The 21,598-nt window shown below is 39.6% G+C and overlaps 1 protein-coding gene across 1 annotated transcript in view; it reads right to left on the bottom strand.

Annotated features, from left to right (window-relative positions):
- Window positions 1–20,958, bottom strand: part of LOC122798719 (zinc finger protein 260-like) — a 170,734-nt gene extending 149,776 nt beyond the window's left edge. The window contains 1 exon segment of the mRNA XM_044067815.1: window positions 20,805–20,958. Within this exon segment, the coding sequence (XP_043923750.1) occupies window positions 20,805–20,816 (12 nt within the window). The 5' untranslated portion in view covers window positions 20,817–20,958.
- Between the last annotated feature and the right edge of the window lie 640 nt (window positions 20,959–21,598).

Raw genomic sequence — 21,598 nt, 5'->3', positions numbered from 1 at the left:
GGTTTGGACATGTGCTGAGGAGAGATGCCGAGTATATTGGGAAAAAGATGCTAAAGATGAAGCTACCAGGTAACAGGAAAAGAGGAAGGCCTAAGATAAGGTTTATGGATGTGGTGAGAGAGGACATGCAGATGGTTGGTGTGACAGAGCAAGATGCAGCGGACAGGAAGAAATGGAAACGGGTGATCTGCTGTGGCGACCCCTAACAGGAACATATTGTTTTGAGATTGCATACTCTCATTGCTGGACACACTACAGTTCATCAACAAAACATGCATTTCCTTCCTTCCATTTAAAGGATAACTAAGCCCGAAACACAACAATTCCTTTCGACAATGTGTACTTCCGAATTATCTTACACACTCGCATATTAACAAAGCATGACTTTGTGATTTCTCCCACTCTGTGGTATTTCTATCCTAGTCATATTCCTCAATGCATACCATGATGGGGTTGAATGAAATCCCCAATTATTTCCTTCTTTAGGAATTTGTGTCTGCTCTTGTATCCTTCCACCTATTACATCTGAAAGTCTTTATCTCTAAGAAAACACATAGCAGGGTACCAGCAGATATCTTTGGTTATTTTACACACATTGAGCTCATAAAGTTATTTAAAGATCAACATTAACAACTTTGAATTTGTGCCGTGATATAAAACTTTAAGCTTTCCTTCTCCTTGGGCCATAAACCCATTATGTTTTTTGTAGTTTGAAGGTAAATAAAGCTAATAACCACTAACAGCAACCTCACTAATTAGTGAGCTTTGCAAGCCAGGTAATATGACTGCCTAACTGACCTGGGAAAGGAGGACAGAACCTGAAACTGACAATGGATCACTTTTTAAAAAAGACTATGTTATTCAGTTATTTCTTTATCCGTTTTATAAGAACTTTTCACAGAGTGTGTAACAGGTTTACGTACATGGAGTCAAACCATACTCAGTAGTTTTCAAAAGACCAATAATGAAACTAGTGAGATGAAAATCTTAAAAAACAAAAAAAGAAATACTTTCTACAGGGAGGCAAGTCCTCCTGCATCCTTCTTAAATTATACATACCAGTTTTACAGTTACACGAGAAAAGGGGAAACCCTAAAAAAGCACTCCTCCAGTAAAACCCAAAACAGCAATACATTTTTCAAACTGAAATTCCTTGATGGAAATCCCACTGTCAACCTGTAGGATAGCTGGTGTAACACATATTGTAGGGAACAAATATGTAAGAGACACTTCAAAAATGTCACTGACATTTTCACTGAGAATTCTTAAAATCGACAGTATTTTTCTAAACTTCCATTTTGAGTGAATGAGATGGTGAATTGACAAGACAGACTAGGGCATTGTAAAATCATCAACTGTGCCCTTACAGAGCATTGTCCACAATGCTCTGAGCCCTCACAGAGCACTGTGGGCAAGAAGTAGCTTTCGAGAAATGCAAGACCATGTCAACATGCCTGTAATAAGTGAATACTTTGCTGCTGACAGGCTTGGAATGTGTAGAACTTCATGGTAAGATTAAAAAATATATGTTTCTGCTTTTCCCCTTAGTGGTCTGTAAAGTCAAAACACATAAAAGCACTTTTTACATTTTGTTAATTTTTCAGCAGCTTAATCCATACTATATCTGACAGAAATTTAATATCAAAAGTTACTTCATCTTCTGCATCTAGAAGCTCAATGGATCAATGATAGAAAGCAAACAAAATCAATCTGGTACAGTCAACCTGCACATAAGCACTAAAATTTCACAACCTTTCTTCCTGCAAGATTCTCTTTAGTGTTTATGTTGTCACAAGCTAGTTGCTAGCTGTTGCTCCATTCTTCCACTAAAGCTGGGTGCGAGTTCTGCCCTTTCAGGTCTCTTCTAGTGGCTTCTTCTTCCTTCAGGAGAGCTTGTTACACTTCACTCCCTTTGCAGCAGACATCTTACCAGCTTCCTTCTTCATAGGAACAAAAACATTCCTCATCTCTTCAGAAACTCTAACAACCCACTCCCACTATGATTATCTAAACTATCTTTGGCCACAGCATCTCCCACAGTCACCCTTTAGGAATCAAAGGCCTTGCTTAATTCTAGCAACGTGATGCCTAATAAACCACTACCATTTGCTGAAAGGTCCACCTTTTCTTCACCTTCACTTACTGTATTTATTCACAAAGAAATGAATGAAAAAGGGGAATGGAGGGAGGGTGTTAAAACTGAGACAGTGATCTAGTCAAAACATCTACCGTTATGGTATGCTTACTAACATGTTCACCATTAAATGATTGTTGTATTAGTTTTTAGCTATACGAGATCATTGCCAAAGCTTAAAAAGAAAGCAGAGAGAGACCACAACAAAAATGTAAAAGTCCTTGAAGAACAGCACATGTTATAGCTCTGGAAAAGGTGTCAGTTTTATGCAAGTCAGTGAATGTGATTCTGCCTCTAGAATGGCTCTTATAGTCCAGCACTTTACAACAAGCCTCAGAAGTAGGTGTAACTCTTGTAGAATGAGCTCTGGACTTCTGAAGGGAACTTTTGCCATGGGAAGAGTAACAGTATTGAATAGCCTGAGACAGCCATCTGAAGATGGTTTGCTTTGAAACTGGCAGTCCATTTTTCTTGCCATCAAAGGAAACAAAAAGTTGATCAGATTTTCTGAAATCTTTAGTCTTGCCCAGGTAAAATCTGAAATGTTTGTGGACAGCTTAGGTATGAAGGATTCTATATCTGTTTATCAGTTTGCAGACTATTAGACGCCATGCCAATAAGTAGAAATCAGAATCAAACTCTGTACCTTGTATCCGTAAGGTTAAGGTCTTAACCATTATGCAAACCCTGTTCTAAAATCTCCTCTCCTTTTAGGTTCAGGAAAGAACACAAGGAGGTGAACAGTTTGGTTTAACATAAACTCAGATACAACTTTGAGCAAAAAGGAAAGGTTGGTTCTAGGACTCATCCTAGCCTTATGGGATAAAAAAGGGTTGAGTAGACAAGATGACCTGTAAATCAGAAAACCATCTAGCAGAAGTCAGAGCAATTAGTAAAGCAGTCTGTCAAGTAGGAAATTTTAGAGAATTAGTTTCATGTTTAGAAGGATGCAGATCTAATGTATCTAGCACAAAATTAAGATCTCAGGATGGTGCCAACTGTTTTCTAGGTGGTCTAACATGCAACACCCCTTTCAAAAACTGTTTGACTTGGATAAAGAAAGGGGGGTGGTCCAGTTGTAGAAATGGCCAAAAGGTGTACCTTGACATATGCCACATGGGATGGAGCTTGCTGTCTACTACAGTATTAGATAATCTCTTCTAGGGAAGATGCCACATGGGATGGAGCTTGCTGTCTACTACAGTATTAGATAATCTCTTCCATTTGGCTAAATACAATTTCCTAGTAGTAAATCTTCTAACTTCCTTTAATATCTGTTGCTTGTTTTCTGACAAAACCTAAATGGAATCAGAAACCTATCAACCATGTAGTCAGGTGGAAATTGAAATGCTGGAGTGGACAAGAAATCCCTTGGCTTGTGTGGAAAGGGCCACTCTTTAAGGAAGATTTTAGTAATTATCTCTGGCCAGGTGAATTAGAAGGGAGACCCAATTTTGTCTGGGCTAAAAGGGAGCTATAAGAAGTACTTTTGTAAAGTCATTTCTTTATTTTAAGCAAGATTTTGAGTATCAGAAAAAAAAAAAGTGTAAAGGGATGATGGAACATTCCAGTACAATGGAATGAAAAAGCATCCGCTTTCCCGGTCTTTTTGCAAGGTGTCCTGGCACAGAACTGCTATAACTGTTGTGATAACAGGCAAACAGATCTACTTTTGGGGGTCCCCCATGGGTGGACAATCCCCTGAAAGACATCTGGGTGCAACAACGATGCATAAAGGTCTGTCTTGCATCTGCTCAATGAGTCTGCTACTGTGTTTTGCTTTGACAGAATGCATTTTAGACTGGCTGAATTACCAGTTTCCAGGCAATCATGGCTAGTCTGCAAAAGGGATAGGATATTGTTCCCCATATCTTTTTATGTTCCATATTACTGTGGGATTGTCTGTTGTCACTAACAGAGGACCAGATGTCCACAGTTGACACAGAGCTCTGATACATACCTTTCAACTTTTATGCATAAGAATTCTGGAGAAAGCCAAAAATAAAAGAGGGGACAAAGGACCAAAATCAGGAACAATATTTCAATATTACTCTAATTCACTTACAAAAGTTAATGGTACAAAAGGCTTTTGCATCAACATGCATTTTCTGAACCATAAGTAGTATAAGGATCTAATGTTTGGCATTGCTGACTGACTGTCATCCTGAGTGATTTACCAGAAAAATCAAAACAATGAGGGATAGGATAAAAATATGAGGCAAATCAGGGATATTCTGCAAAATTCTGAACAGATGAGGGCCTTTATTAAGGCCATCATTTCTTTGAGGTTTATGTGTTTGTTCCTGAAATAAGGTTCCCAAATATATTGGACTTGAGATACAGCACCCCCATGCAAAGTCTGAGGTGTCAGAGATTCGGCACCCCCATGCAAAGTCTGAGGTGTCAGAAATTCAGCACCCCCATGCAAAATCTGAGGTGTCAGAGATTCAGCATCCCCATGCAAAGTCTGAGGTGTCAGAGATTCAGCACCCCACATAAATTCTGAGGTGTCTGCGGTGGCTGACTCACCAGGCATAGGAGTGGGGATAAGGGATTTCGTAGGATTTGGTCTGCCCACCAAGAGAGTTCCCTCTTAAAATTCATAACAAGGATAGGACAGAGGATGCTCATGCTGGGTCTAAATGGATTTGAGGTACCATGTAATTAACTTCACGTGTAATCTGGGAACTGGGATCATGAGGATGGAATTCCCTTGCTGCAGACTTGTTCTCATGAGCTAGATCTGTGAATTGATGATGGTAAAAGGACACCTTCAATGGAAGGAAGGCAGAAGGCTACCATCAGAGGGATTACAGAAGGCAACCTAAAAAGACTAGCCTGTGGGAAGGGACTATGGAAGACTTTTCCAATTTAATCTGACACCTAGGCTGCAGGACAGATTCATGGAAGGGATGCCAAAGTGTCCTGGGTGAAAGAAGTTGTCATGAGCCATTTGTCCTCATAAGGATAGGTGTAAATACCTTGAAGTCTGCAGAAGGCTATGATTAGTGCCAGACACTTTGTGAAAACCACTGGAGCAGTAAAAAGACCAAATGCCAAATAAGTAAATTCCCTGGCAAAAAATTCTTGGATAACATCTGTGGTTTTCATGAGCAGAAATGTGTAGATAGGCATCTTTGAGATCTAGAGTGAGCAAACAGGGTGTCTATCAGATGCTCAACACTGCCTCTACAAATTCACACAATGTCGACTAAACTATACCAAAGCCTACAATGCCAAACACCTGAAACAGTGTAAAACACAGAATCCCAAAAGTTTCTACTGCTCTGGAGCCACGAACAAGCACTAACGTGGATTCTGAATGTGAGTAAGTCCGGTAGTTTGGTACATCATGTGTCTGACATTGAAGGCTTTGGTACAGTTTAGTCGACGCTACTTGATATGGTAAGCGCAGTACTGAACACCTGATAGTCAGCTGAGCAAATAAGCCTTGGAAGGAAGAAGAGAAAAGAGACTCTGCAAGGTTACAATTTTAACTTTGGAACTAAAGGAAAGGTATTCAGCTTTGACAGATCTAAAAATGGTGCCCAGGTGCCCTCTTTCTTGTGTACCAGGACATTTCTTGAATAGAAGCCATTGCCCTGTTGGGAAGAAGTAACAAGTTCTATTGCTCCATGAGACAACAGATCTGATAGAATTACGGGAATAAATGAGTTTGATTGCTTAGAAGCAGAGGAAAACATGTCTGGAATGGAGGAAATACCCAGTAAAAAGTGTGTAACCATGCTGGATTATTTTCACTTACAGAGTATCTCTGGTTATCTTTTTCCAGAGATGTAAGCAGTTGGAAAGATTGCCTGTAAGTTTGAAAAGGAGGCTGTGGTGGGGAAGGGGGATAAAGTTTACAGACAGTCAAGGAAGGCCCGTGAGACCCCTCTCCTTACTTTTATAATCAGCCATTTTTTCTTGAATTGATTTTTGCAGGATTTTTGTTGAGGAAGTTTAAAGGGTTTACAAAAGAAAGGCCAATGATTAGGAGGGCAATTCCTATGATATTTGGGGCAAAGGATAAAAAGAGCCATTTGACCCCATCCATCAGTTTTCCTCTCTCCTCTAACTTTTTAAGTACCTTAGCTGGGAAATTACCAAAAAGTGGGTCTTTTGTGAGAGGAGCATTTAAAATCTGGTATTTAAAATCCTTGGGGAAGTTTTACATTTGACCCAAGCATTCCTGCGGATAACTATACCAATGGCAGGAGTCCCAAATACAACATCCACTTCATCATAAGCACACTTTATAATGTGCTAAGTGACTTGTGAAGCAGAACTGGCCATGTCTAATAAGCTGGATTTAATGTCTGCATTTCAAAGGCTAGCAATAGATTGATGCATGTTAGAAAAATATGGAAAGCAACTATTTTGCTAGGTGTGTCTGCCTGTTTATTTATTTATTTTATTTTACATTTATTGATCGGGTTTGTCCGACTGAGCTGACAATCCCCTTTTTAGCGGAGGCCCGGGGAGAAAAGCTCCAACATATTTTACTTGTTTTTATACATAGATATTACTAGCAATTAGATAACAAATGTTACAGGATTTTACAAAGCAATTAGTAGTGATACATTGTTATGCAGAGTCAATAGTCAGGAGTATAGCAAAGACTTTTACAGTACATATAAAAAGGAACAATAGTAGTTTTTAGAGTAGGTGGTTACAGAAAACACAGTTTTGTGATAATGTTGTTGCATAGTGGAAGGACAATTACTAATTAATGAAAAGAACAGATGGATTATGAACCTTTGTCATCATCTAACGAAATAATAGCAGGGCCGGGGAAAGTGTTTTTCAAAAGAAACGATGAGAATGTGAAACAATATAGACTATGTCAGTTTCCTGGAACAGTGCCTAGTGAGTCGGGCCAATGCATTCTTCAAAGCTCTATGGACTGAAGGGATAGCTAAAGGCTTTGCAGAACCCATACTGGTTAACTCATACTATTTTTGTTTGAGATTCAGAAACTTCCTTCTCTTCCACCTAAGAGAAACGTTCGTTTTTGATATGGTATAGGAAAGAGAGACTTCCTTACTAATGGAATGTGAGGACAAAGTGTCCTCAGACTCCGGGAAAAGGGGAAGATAACTGTGTAAGCACACAGTCAAGTCCTGTTCCCTCTGATTCACGGAGATTCTCCTCTTAAGTAAGAAGGGCATCTCTTTCTTTTAGCCTAGGTAGATGCAAGTGTAGAGAATGGCACTTGAATAAACCCTGGGCAAAGTTGAACTAGTCCTTCACAGACCTGTTCTGAATTATGGGCATGGGGGTGGTAGTGGTGCAGAAACAAATGTTTAGTTTTCTGTCTTTTTCTTAGAGGTCTCAAGTCCGATAGTGTTTGGAGAAAAATCAGATGCCTGTACCCCCATAAATGGACCAGCAGCTTCTTCCCTCATCTAGAGTGAGTGAATCACTCCATCACCCTTAGTTAGAGTAAAGCAAGGTACTGCCATCTTGGCAATGGCTGCGTGATGTACAGTCTGACCGGACATGTGATGTTCCTGGATTTTAAGCAGCCTCCCATGGGTTATCACTAGAGGGATCAGTTGAATAAGTCTGACGGCTGGAAGGCTACAAAACTACCTCAGTGAAGCTGACAGCCCCAAACAGCATTAAAAAGGTGGACATCTGAGCCTCGTCAGAAATATCTATGGCCAATTTTATCTTCTTTTTCTGTTGATGGGGGGGAGATCTAATCACATGCGTCAAATCCCAGAGACATCTACTCAAGAAAAAGTCAGAAATAACCAAATCTGTTCTTTACCGTCTTATCAGTAAAGGAAAAACAAACTTCACAAACTCTAACAAGTTGCTCTTCTCCTAAGAAGAAAACACAAGCATTATGTTTGTCCTTATAAGCACAAGCACATTTGCCCTTTTTGACACACAGATGAAAAAAAAAATGATACACAGAAAAAGGAAGGTTCCCCTAGTCTGGATACTTATCGACTGAAATCAAGCACCGATACATTATTAAGCAGAGAAGACGTCAGCCTGAAAGTACATCGTGCACTAAATTTCTGATTTTTGGCACACCCGACCCGTATATCCCTCTTATAAACAGTACATTTGCTTGCTTAGCGGAGATGTATGATGTATGCAAATTGCTCCCAAGGCTTTGTAGATTATGTCCAATACCCCTGGCAGTTTACGGTTTACGTCCCAGATAGCTAAAGTGTACTGTAACAGTGATCTACTGATGAGCATCATTCACTACGACAGCAGATAACTGTTTTGCTGAATTAGTCACTGCCCTTACATAACGCAGTAGCTGCATGATAATACTTCCCAGCTAATACTTATTGTCCTTTCGTACAAAAACTGTAGTTTCTGGAGTGTGCACTGCTGCTCTTGACCCCAGTCCTTCCACTATTCACAAAGATAGCTACAGTCATTTATGAACTCTCTTCTCGGACATGCCCACTTCATACCTTCAGACCATGTCTTCTTCCTCTTATGCATATCGTGATCACTCTTTTAGGGTCAGCACCCACATGCACTCCCCAGAGTTCCTTCCATACAAACGTTTCAACCTCCTTTTTCCCTGGACATCTGTTAAAATATTTCAGATATTCCTTATTATACAGCTTCTGATCAATTTATTCCTGTGATCAGACTTTAAATGGTCTCTATTCTTACAAAACAGAAGGTCTCCATAACTGTTACAAAGTCTTGAATATAGTCCTTAAGCAGGCAATAATGCCCAAAAGGGTGTGTTATTATGGAAATAACACCCGCCCAGGGGTGTTCTGAGGCCTGACGCCACAGGCAAGGAGCCTATACACCCATGGAAGGGAGTTACTTCCACATTATACAATGTCTCCCTATTAATATTCGAAAACGTGCACAGCGATTGGCCAGCCCAAGCAGTGTGCCCATTGTAAATCCCACAGTATACCAATGGAAAAAGGTCCGGTCGCCCGGACTTTTTTCTGTTGGTATAAACTGTCCCAAAACCCATTTTTTTTTTTATATATATACAAAAAAAAAATAAATAAATAGAGAGAGAGAGAAAATGGAGCAACGGAAACTTTCTTTTCTCCGTTGCTTCCATTTCAAAGCATTGATGTACTGGGTATGCGTGAGAACACAAGTCCCATACACATGCACAGTACATCAATATGCAGCCAGCAATCCGCCGTTATACAAAGACATTATTTAAGAAAAGTATTTTTTTTCTTAAATAATGTCATTGCATAATAGCAATAACCGACTCCGTGGTTGTGGTATACTGAATATTTACCCACGGTTGCCTTTGTTTAATCACTCGGGCATCACCCTTGTGATTAAACCACACCAACCGTGGATAAATCTTCAGTATAACACACCACATCGTCTGTTAATGCTTAAATAACACACACCATGGAAGGCATTATTATACTGTACAATTGTTGTGTTTTACTTAATTACTATATATTTTGTTTTATATAAAATAGTTCCTCTGCCTAATGTTTCAATGTTGCTGTAGCCAAGGGAGCCCGCAGGAATTTTTTGCAGGGGGGTGCAAACACAGAGCCCCACCCACACAGCTCCCCCAACCCACACAGCCCCGTCCACACAGCCCCGCCCATACACCCATTCCAGTGTCCTATTACTTGGCTATTTCTCCCCATGTGCCATAGATACTGTTCAAATCTCTCAGTGTGCATACTGTTTTATGCTTTACTTCTACAATGATTACAGATATTTGGATTTAATTTACAACTTTTATTTCAAATTTTATAGCACAAACACTGATAGACATTTACTAAACCTAAACAAAGCAATAGTCTTACAATAAAAACAGACTTAGCACTAAAACTTCTCTACCTTTGAAACCCACTTTCACTGAAACAGCATTGAAACTCACATTCAAAGAAAATGCATCTGGCCAGTGGCAGGGTAAGTTTACCTTTGGGCTGTTTTCAAATCATTGGCTCCTTGCACACATTTTTATAACCATGCAAAAGTTCTTTGATTCACCTTCCTACTATATAATAATTTAATTATATCCCTTGTATAATACAGCACCACTTGTTAGAGTGTTTTAAATTTATAGCTCTGAACATTTTTCCTTTAAGCAATGAAACAAATCATATGAACCAATAATGACAAACTGCCCAATTCAGAACATTTCAACCATAAAGGGCCACTCAGACTTCTGTCATATAATCCACCAATATCAGTCAATTTGCAGAATCTCTGCAGAAGTAAAAGTCATCTGAATAATTCCACTTTAAAGAGATCTGAAACCAATGAAGAGGTTGTTGCTAGAAAACAACTTTATATATCAGTGTTTCATTTACACATTCAGTGCCTGTTGCCCTTGAAGAATAAATTGTCTAGGTTACATTAAAAGAAATGGTAAGCTGGTATATTGCAATAGGGAATGGGAGGTAAGCTGAAAAACAGGTTCATAGTTACTAGGCATCTCATCCAAAGGAGGACATACCAAGGACTGCAGTACCATACCCCCTTAAAATTCAAATGTACATTCTGTAGGAATAGAACCTACAGCCCTTTGCATCAAGATGCACGTATGCTACCTGCTGTGCTAACATTGCTTTATAATTCTATATCACAATAATGATACCATTTGCTAAACAAAACAGTTGCACATTTTAAGTAGACTTACACACACACACACACACACACACACACACACACACACACACACACACACACACACACACACACACACACACACCTCAACTTCTTAGTGCAAGAAATCTGGACAAAGCCTAAAATAAACAGGGACAGATTATAAATATTGCTTTCATAAACTTATAAAATTGCTAGAATAACAGGATTTGTGTTGGTATGCATTTTTCTAAAGGATATGATGTCTAAAACTATTTAGCAACTTCAATCCTTTTTAGGAGGAATATGGGGCAAAACTCTGGACATTCTTCAAAAACCTGGACAGCTGAGGGGGTATGTTACCTCCTTTTATACATATACACACACACCACACACACAGACCCCAAACTAGGGACAAATTTAGAAAGCTTTTAGAATAACAGAATTTGTGTTAGAATATACTTTCTGAAGGATATCAAGTCTGAAACTCAAATGCATGTCATTTATTTAATAACTTTAATCCTTAGCTCATCCCAGTGATTTGTCAAACAGAATTTTTACGAGGAACAGACCAAAAATATAATACAAAAATCTGGACATTCTGTGAAAATCTGTACAGTTGAGAGGTAATGACTTCAACCCCCTACCTCCTTAGAAAGTGGATAGAACAACATGTTTTGTATTAGTATGCATTTTCTGAAAGATATTGTCTAAAGCTCAAATGTCTGCCATTGTTTTCTGAGGTCAGTCCTCAATGATTTGCCAGAAAAAAATTTTATGAGAAAGAAATCGAAAATATGAGACAAAAATATGGATAATTGCACGGTATGACCCCCGCCCCCCACATTCACACTCCTACCTCCATCTTCCTGTGTCACCGCTGTCAGTAACATTCTCACAGGGCTCTTACACCCGAAATCACCAAACAATGTCTCTTATCAGGGCAAACTCTACATTAACATTTAAAGAGTGGATTCTCAGTTCTGATGCCAGTGTGACCCCTGATCAGTCTGGTCTTGATAACACTGATGGTATTGCCACCAGGGAGAGTGTCAAAGGCAGCAGCTCCAGGGCCAAACTTGCTGTCAGCAAGAAAATGGGAACTGAAAGGAACCTGGTGAAGACAGTCTAGGACCACTAACAGAAATATCTGGAAGCTAACTCACTAGACTCACCTTGATGCTAGCAGGGGAGGAAGCCTGAGACCACATGCATTGCACTGAAGTGAAGGACTGCCACATCAGTGCAATCTAATTCAATAGAATGGACCACCTAGACCTGAAAGCCAAAGATGAAAGCTGCTGAACCAGAACAGCTACTAAACTTGTTATAAGGAAAACTGAAACAAACAAACCCAGATAGTGTAGTCAGACAGATAAGGAACATCGACAATGGCAAGTTTAGTAAGGCAAACAAAACACTGAATTATGAACAGTAGCCGGAGGCCATTTTCTATCACAGATAATGACAATAACATACAGCTAAAGAGATCTGGTGAGGACAGGGGTCTTGTTGCCTGGGAAAGCTGTGATAATTTAGAAGATAGTGGTACATAACACATATAAATACAAATAAAACTAAGAAAGGTTATTATCTGGGGAACAAAACAGCATGACTGAAAGTACAAGTAACAGAATAATAATTTCAGACAGTGATACATCACAAAGCAGCAAAATAAACAATTTACAGAACAATAATTTTGACAAAGCCAGTATGAAATACAGGACAGCTTTACTTGAGATATATTTTGATAACAATGACAGGAAGTGATAGGGTGCCAATGAATGTGATCAGTAGCAAACTGCTATCCTTAATCTGACTGTGAAATAGTATAGCACATGGAGCTCTCTCCAGAAAGAACGGTAAAAATTAAACTTTGCAATGTTAATCTAATGAAAATAAGGAGGTATTCAAGTTTACATGGGTAATATCACAACCACATATCAAACTGGTGCGAAGGTGGATGGCCACAAGAGATTTGTATACAAGCCTGTTGGAGGGTGTTTTGATAATTACACCAGTTAATAAAAGACATTTATAATCAAATTTATGTAGACACACACACACACACACACACACACACACACACACACACACACACACACACACACACACACACACACACACACACACACACAAACAATGACAGTAGATTTAATGGTTTGAACATATAACAAGCTATACACAACTGGCTATACACATCTGTACAAACAAGTAAAACTTAATCTAGTGTGGGCAGTTTGTCTATCTGCTCAGACTCTTATAACATGTCAATGTCTCTGCAGTGTCCACCTGAACAGGTAAAGCACAGTGTTGTACTGCTAATGCTGTACTTTGTAATGGCATCTGTAGTTTGAAAACTTGCAGATTCCTTTGTGACATGAAATCAGTAGTGGCGAATGCTGTACTTTGTAATGGCATCTGTAGTTTGAAAACTTGCAGATTCCTTTGTGACATGAAATCAGTAGTGGTGAATGGTGACTTCACAACAAGGGGGAACTGCAAGAAGCAAATGAATGGGGCAAGTTAGCTAGAATGGGGTAAGACTGTATTAGAATGGTGTCAATGTTGAACATGGCTATAATTTGGCATAAATAACTGGTCATACACTACTGTACATGTAAAACAATATTCCAGCAGTAGTTTTTCTCTTCCTAATACTTGCCAGAGTTAGTCTGAGGAAGACTGTTCATCTCAGACATATGACGTTACTGAACAGGTTCCACTATAAAACCATCAAATGCAACACCTCTAAACACAGCAAATGGTTGCCCCTGACTGCATGGCTCTACTAACTCAAGTAAACAGTAAGCAGGTTTTATCTGGAAATTCCATTCTTAGATTTAAAAAGTGAATATGTACAAGGGAAATGCACATGTGAAACTACAGTGACATAATTTTGTACAGTCACTTGAAGTATTAAAATATATTACTTGTACTAACTCACTTTTGTAGCTTTCGATAACATTAAAATCTGTCTGCGTTTTACTTCATTGAAAGAAATACACAATATAACTGAAAATTCACTAGTGTCAGAGCAATGATGTGATATTATACTTCACTTATTTACAGATGCAAATATAAAAGCCTTTCACACTAAAGATTTCAGAAAAGAACTAAGACAATGTGTCACTCATTCTAGAGTTTTCCGGACATCAAACACTGGTAACAAGTAGAACAGTCTCACTAAATAAAGCCTTCATTACAAACCTGTGTTCATTGAGTACCTTAAGTAAGTCTATTTTTCTGATGTTGACATTCAAATAACATAAGCTAATTTTTGTAAACATTCCACACACACACCACTGAAACAATTAAAAACACAAACGAACACACCTACCTCTCATTTGTACAAAGTCCAAACGGCTTCTGGATTGGAGTTCAAATTCCGCGCGTGAATGCGGAAGATGACGACTTAAACCATCGGTCACACGTATGGATTAGACAAAAACAGGTCGCAAGCATCTGTTCCGTTTGTACGACTGGACGCAAAAGGCGTTCTTAAAGAAGAACACCCTTAACTTTTTTTTTTTTTTAATTAGAAGTAAATTAATCTCCTGACCAGCCGATTCCAGGGGGGTGCAAGTGCACCCCCTTGCACCTGCCTGCGGGCGCCCTTGGCTGTAGCATATAAAAATGGTGTTGGAGGAAGCATTTTTCATCCAAAATATATAATTTTTAAAAGATTATTTAGATCTTTACTTTATTTTATTTTTATTTTTTTGGTCCCTTACTCCTGAAATATGTGATTTGTTACCAGTCACTGGGGACTGAAGTCACCAAATGACGACATATATTTGACCTTCAAACTTTATTTCCTTCAGAAAATTCATGTTAACACAAACCCTGTCATTTAAGATACTTTGTAATTTTAGAACAACATCATTTATAATCTGTTCCTATTTTTGAGCCTTTGCCCACCCCCACCCCCACACACACACACTTTATTTCAGGCTGTATCCAAATTTATTGAGCTAAAAGGTCGAGAGGTTTGTAAACCTATTAACTGCTGCCACTGGTCCAATCTCACACTTGCACTTCAGAAAATGCATGATAACACAAATCCCATTATTCACACAACTTTGCAATTTTTGTAACAACAATATTTAAAATAATGTTCCTACTTTAAGCCTTTGCTCCCCATTTATTTCAGGCTTTATCCAGATATGTTGAGCTAAGAGGTTGAGAGGTATGCAAGCCTCTTAGATGCTGCTGCCAGTGCTTGAGCGCTCTCACTCACAAACACCTCACTTTCACGCATATGCTCACACACACACACACACACACACACACACACACACACACACACACACACACACACACACACACCTCACTTTCACGCATATGCTCACACACGCAGACACAGGCACACACAGGCGTGCACACACACACACACACACACACACACACACACACACACACACACGCACGTGCACAGGCATGTGTGCTCATGCACGTGCACACGTGTATGTACACGCACACACATGCATGTGAACACATACAAGTGCACACATGCACACAGAAACTTTTTTCTGTTTCATTTTAAGTTTTTACACTCGCTAAACAGCAAAATATCTGCTTAGTGAGTGTAAAATAACAGCTTGATTGATCATGCTCTCACTCACATGCACACACACACAGACATAAATACACATACAAACACATTTTTTTTTTTATTTTATTTTTTTTTTATATATTTTACGCTTGCTAAACAGCAAAAGTCCTGCTTAGTGACTATAAAAATAACACCTTCTATCGATCTCGCTCTCACATGCACACGACATAACAAATGATAAATAAATAAATAAATTTAACCAGGAAAGTCCTACTTGGAACAAGCCAATTTTCAGGGGAAGCCCAGGGAGAAATGCTCCAGATGTATGTCTTTGTAACATGTGAGGAAACCGGAGCACCTGGAGGAAACCCAAATGAACACAGGGAGGGTGAACCGGAGAACCTCTTGCTGTGAGGCGACGCTACCCCTGCACCACTGCGTTGTCCATAGACACTCACACATTTCTTTTTTTTAAATGTTCTTTTTTTGTATATATTTTACGCTTGCTAAACAGCAAAAGCACTGCTTAGTGCATGTAAAATAATGGCAGCCATTAGGTTTCTTTCAGTCTGAGCTCTGCAGCAGCTTGATATGCTGCCATGAAGTGGCGGACTCAATTTTCAGCAGGTATTATCTGTAGATTAACAACCTACTGGTGAACGTTCGTTCTCCAGTCAGGATTCCAATTTACAAGTCTCTCATTCTCGAATGAGGCATGACATCTGTTGTGTAGGCATTGCTTCTTTTTTATACAAGTCAGTACCCCACTTTAAATGTAGGCTACAAAGCATCATAATGACTTCTGGTCTAAAAGTGATGCTTCATTCTATGTTAATATATTACTTTACATGTAGTCTATAAAGAACTGGAACAAGTCCTGTTATACAGGTGATGCTTGATTTTATGTATCTCAGTATCCTACCTGCCTTTCCTGCTGGACTGACATGTTGTTTGCATGCATGTATATCATATGATGTAAGCACCTCACAAGTCCTTTCACATTTGTTGTTCCTACTGTTTCCCTCTACTTGTACATTCCTTTCCCAGTTACGTCACGGTGCATTTCTGACAGAATTTCAGTCATCATATTTAAAAACATTCTTCCAAAGTTGAAAGTTCTCTTTAACCCATTCTGTTCTTTCTTTTCTTATCAACGGTGTTTCAAATCACTGTACCAACAGCAAACGGACACAATGTACCATTCTAACGTTTTCAGTGTCACTTATAAAGATATGAAAAAACAAATGAGCTCTGTGCAAATCCACATACCAATAGCCATCCTTATATCTATCTCAATTTATGCAAATACAGCAGGGGACACCTGCTGCTACACCTAAGTAACCCACTGCTTCTCCTTTTTTTTACTCACCGTGAGATCCATGAACCGCTCCACAATTAATTTGATAACTAACATTCTGTGTATCAAAGGCCTTGCTGAGGTGTAACTAGAATGCGTCTTTAGCTACTTTTTTGTCTACTAACCTGGTTATCCACGAAAAGGACCACTTTCACTTTTATTCCATGTTTACAGGTTTATAGGGAATTACTAGTGTAAATGACTCCAGGAGACCTTTTATGGCCAGTCATGCTTTCCCAGGCTCTGTACCTTGGATCTGTAAGGTAAGCCGTGGTGGTGCAGCAGTAGCGTTGTCACCTCACAGCAAGAGGTTCTCCCATTTGATTCTCGGCTGAAGCGCCTTCTGTGTGGAGTCTGCATGTCCTCCCCGCGGTCGAGTGGCATTCGAAAGACATGCGTGAATGGGCATGCCTTCGTTAAAGGTTGGGTGTCGGGCTGGCACCTCGGCACCATAAAAATCGACTGCCAATCATTAGTGGACCAGAGTTCCGCTGTGGCGACCCCTAACAGGGAAAAGCCGAAAGAAAAATAACAACAACCTTGGATCTGTAAGGTAAACACCTTAACCATTGTATCAACCCCCAACTCCTTTGTGTTCTGTCTGTACCTTGGATCTGTATTGTAACCATTGTACCAACCCCCAACTCCTTTATGTCCTGTCTGTACTTTGGATTTGTACAGTAAACAACTTAACCATTGTATCAGCCCCCAATTCCTTTGTGTCCTTTCTGTACCTTGGATCTGTACGGTACACACCTTAACCATTGTATCAACCCCCAACTCCTTTGTGTCCTTTCTGTACCTTGGATCTGTACGGTACACACCTTAACCATTGTACCAACCCCCAACTCCTTTGTGTCCTGTCTGTACCTTGGATCTGTACGGTAAACATCTTAACCATTGTATCAACCCCCAACTCCTTTGTGTCCTTTCTGTACCTTGGATCTGTACGGTACACACCTTAACCATTGTACCAACCCCCAACTCCTTTGTGTCCTTTTTGTACCTTGGATCTGTATGGTACACACCTTAACCATTGTACCAACCCCCAACTGCTTTGTGTCCTGTCTGTACCTTGGATCTGTACAGCAAACATCTTAACCATTGTATCAACCCCCAACTCCTTTGTGTTCTGTCTGTACCTTGGATCTGTATTGTAACCATTGTACCAACCCCCAACTCCTTTATGTCCTGTCTGTACCTTGGATCTGTACGGTACACACCTTAACCATTGTACCAACCCCCAACTCCTTTGTGTCCTGTCTGTACTTTGGATTTGTACAGTAAACACCTTAACCATTGTATCAGCCCCCAATTCCTTTGTGTCCTTTCTGTACCTTGGATCTGTACGGTAAACATCTTAACCATTGTACCAACCCCCAACTCCTTTGTGTCCTGTCTGTGTCACCGGACCAGTCACAGTATTAACATTTCCTGTCACTGTCCTTGATAACTACAGTAATTCCCTTAACTGGTTCATCTCACTACCCCAGGTTTCTCTAATAATCTCTTATAAATACGCCCATTCAGCTGATGTATGGCCTTGTAGATCTTCTTCTGAAACCTAAGGGTCATCCTTGCACCAGCCACCATTGACATAATGTGTCACTTTATACAAGTAGCTCCTCAGAAATGTCCAAATGGACTCTAACATATGACCAATGGCCTTCACATCAGCAAAGTAATCAACATAATCCATGACATGAAATCATAAGCACAATTTCCTGCCATCCTGTTTACTTAAGCTGATGTTTCCATTAAATGTAGCATTTCAAGCTCTCCTTCCTTGTGACTGTGCTTTGTCACTGAATCACAGCTAAGTATCCACTGCTGCTCCCATGGCCATCTCACAGATGAGCACAATACTTTCTGCCAGTGTGTGTCCTTCTGTGCATTCTTCATGGAACTGTGAATAAAAGAGCATTCTGACATCTATGTACAGAGGGTCCATAGTGTGACATCCAACCTCCTGCCTCAGGACACAGGAACTGCAATGGTTCAGATTCATCAGCAACAGTCTCCCTGCTGTGAACCTTTTCTGCATGCATCTGTTGGGTGAATATCTTTCAGGAATGTTGCATTAATCTACCCTTCAGAATCCATTCTGTAAACTCTCACAAATTTAATAAAAGTATGTCCCACTGACAACTACCTCCTCCCATGTAGCAACGCTATGTGATCCAAGTTCCAACCTTGCTGCTGTTAAACAATTTACGGGGAGCATTTAAAAGTTCTGCTTATGAATGTGCCAGTATGTCCACTAAATACTGAAGTACCACTGGATGGGAGCCACATTTTTCTGGTGTTCCATCCACAGTCACCGTTTCCAGTCTGTCTGCAATGGTAGAGTCTAAATTCTTCAATCCTTTTTCCTCAGCAGTACTTTCCCCACCCACCCACCCAGCTAAGCTGGGACTAAAAACATGATTTTAAGTGCACACAAGTTCTCATTCCCAATTTTATGACAGCTTGTTTCATCAATGAAATCTCATTCTGCAAAGATGAAAAACTTGAGAAGTAATTTGCTGCACAACACAGACGGGCAAAGCCTGGATTGCAGCCCAGATGACCGATGCGATGGCCAGACTGGCAGAGAAACACATCAGCAAGTGGCCAATGCTGGCTTACGCATCCTGCAGAGAGAGGCAGCCCAGCTCAATGTAATAGTAACACAGAGCAGGGGATAAGCATTGTGGCAATGCAGCAGAAAGACCAGAACATGTCTTCTCACCAAGTAATACAAGCTTCAGCTAGAGATGAACAGACTTACAAAGAGACACACACAAGGCCCAACACTGTGTGCACTTCATCCATTAGGGCTGCTTCAAATTACTAGGGAAAGAGTATAGTAAATATTGAAAGTTATACGGATGGTGGTCTTCTGTGAATAGCTATTGCCTAGTGGGGAAAAAGTTGGCAGACTATTCAATAGGAGGGTTGGTGTTCAGAGGGCTAAAGGAGTAAAAGAGGAGAGAATAAAATAGAAGTTGTTGCGCTTATGATTTGGACAATAAAGCAACACTGCAATGGTATAACAATAGAGAGTTACTGATAATCAACACAATCACTTTAGTAAAACAGTATGCAAAGGATTGCTCAGACACAGCCTATGGACTCTTTCTAGAGCAACAATGGAATGGAAGGAGTTTCCTTATTGACAAGTAAGATCTCTCCTTTTTGTTTACTCCGAGTTATTTATTTAGTTCTTTTGACTAATTTTATACATTTTCATAAAAAAAAATCATGTCCATCAAGTGTTAATATGAGCAACATCATACTGTAAAAGGTAATCCAGGTGATCTCTCAATCTTTGCTCATGTACAGTCACCTGGCAACATCTCAGTAGAGGCAGCTGCAAAGTTAACACCTGATGTTCATGCATTCTCCCCCAAGTTGATTCCACAGTGAGAAGGCAGACGCTCTCCCTCCCATAGTGTAATCACCACTGCTATACCATTCACCATAGGCTACACAGTGTGCATCACACTCTGTGATGAGGGGAGATTCAGAAACTAATAAAAAAAAAAAAAACAGTTCTGCTGTTGAGGTGTAAAGAAGACATATGCAGCAACAGGCTTTCTGGATGGTGGTAATGACCTTCTCACCCACACTTCTAGTTAACATTCATATAATGTAACAGTTTTGGATCCTTACACACAATATACAGGTATAAAAACTTGTGCGTGCCTTTGCAAGTCTTAACGATACAGAATATTGCTGCCAACATACACGCATTTATTTAAAACGTTCACTTTATTTTTAGTAGATTACAAACACATACATTGTAAATAAATGCATATAAGTGTATTTTTTTGCTTCTCCAAAATGCTGTTTTTTAATAAAATAGGCGATCTTATTTTACTCAAAAAAAAAAAATCAGCTCCCACTACACTCTCTGTCCATCCACAGTCTTGGTTCGTTCTATTTTCACAAAAATAAACTGCTAAGTTTAGAAACACAGATACATATTATCCTTTACAATTTAGAAACACAACTACAAAGTATATCGATTTCCCTCAGCATCTCATAATTCCTTATCTGTAACTCCATGCTTCTCTGTTCCTGTCTCACTCCCAACAACACAAACTGCATTACACATGAACGCAATATCTACTGTACTGTTCCTTTCAGAGTTTAGAATTAGATGAAGAAATGGTATCTGAAAACAAGTTTAGCTTACATCTTACCTTCAGCTTCATGATCTTCCAGTACAGTCTCCTATCCCACAAACTACACTATAAATGAATTCAGGGAATTAAATAACACATTTTTGTAATTTTCTGTAGAGAAAATAAGCAGCTTAAAGAACTTTTTTGTGATTTAACACACACTTCCTGTGTACCTGTGAAAAATGTCCCTACTATACCACGATTGTTATCTGATTAATATTTATGAGCTAAGCAGCATGAGACATTACAAGAGGGAGGGCCTTGTTTGAATATTTAATAAGATAGACTGGTACAAGCCAATATTCAGCATTACTGAGGGAAACATGCATCTTAGGTTGCATGCAGTACAGAGTAAAACAGGTTCCATACATTTATGTTTTCCTTCAGTATGCTGCTCTGCTTGGTCTTTTTACGGAGTGCATACAATGCCTTGTAGTTTTTAATAGCTTAGCACTTACTTTTCAGGTGCTCTGCCCGATGAGATTCAGTAAGGCACGGTAGCTTTCAGCTGCATAAAATAATGCTGTTCACTTTTTTTTTTTTTAGCTGAGAGACACAGCCACACAGAAAGCTCCCCCTGAGCAATACTGTAACAGACAGGTGCCATTCAGTCACTGTTGGTCACACAAACAGGGTTTTAATGACAACTAAGGCCTGTTTGCCTATCCTGTCCTGTCCATTCTACTACTGTCTGGCATTTTGGCAGAAAGAATTATTGCAATAACCTGCTAATGAACTTCACCCTGTAGTGCAGGGCTTCACTCTTCAATCTCCAGTCATACCTCAACAATCCTGATTTTAGCAGTATGCCC

Source organism: Protopterus annectens, chromosome 3.part1 (genome assembly GCF_019279795.1).
Source record: "Protopterus annectens isolate FY-2018-M chromosome 3.part1, PAN1.0, whole genome shotgun sequence".
In the NCBI taxonomy this organism is placed as follows: domain Eukaryota; kingdom Metazoa; phylum Chordata; order Ceratodontiformes; family Protopteridae; genus Protopterus; species Protopterus annectens.
Note: the sequence above shows the minus strand (reverse complement) of the source record. Positions and strands in the feature narration are given on the sequence as shown.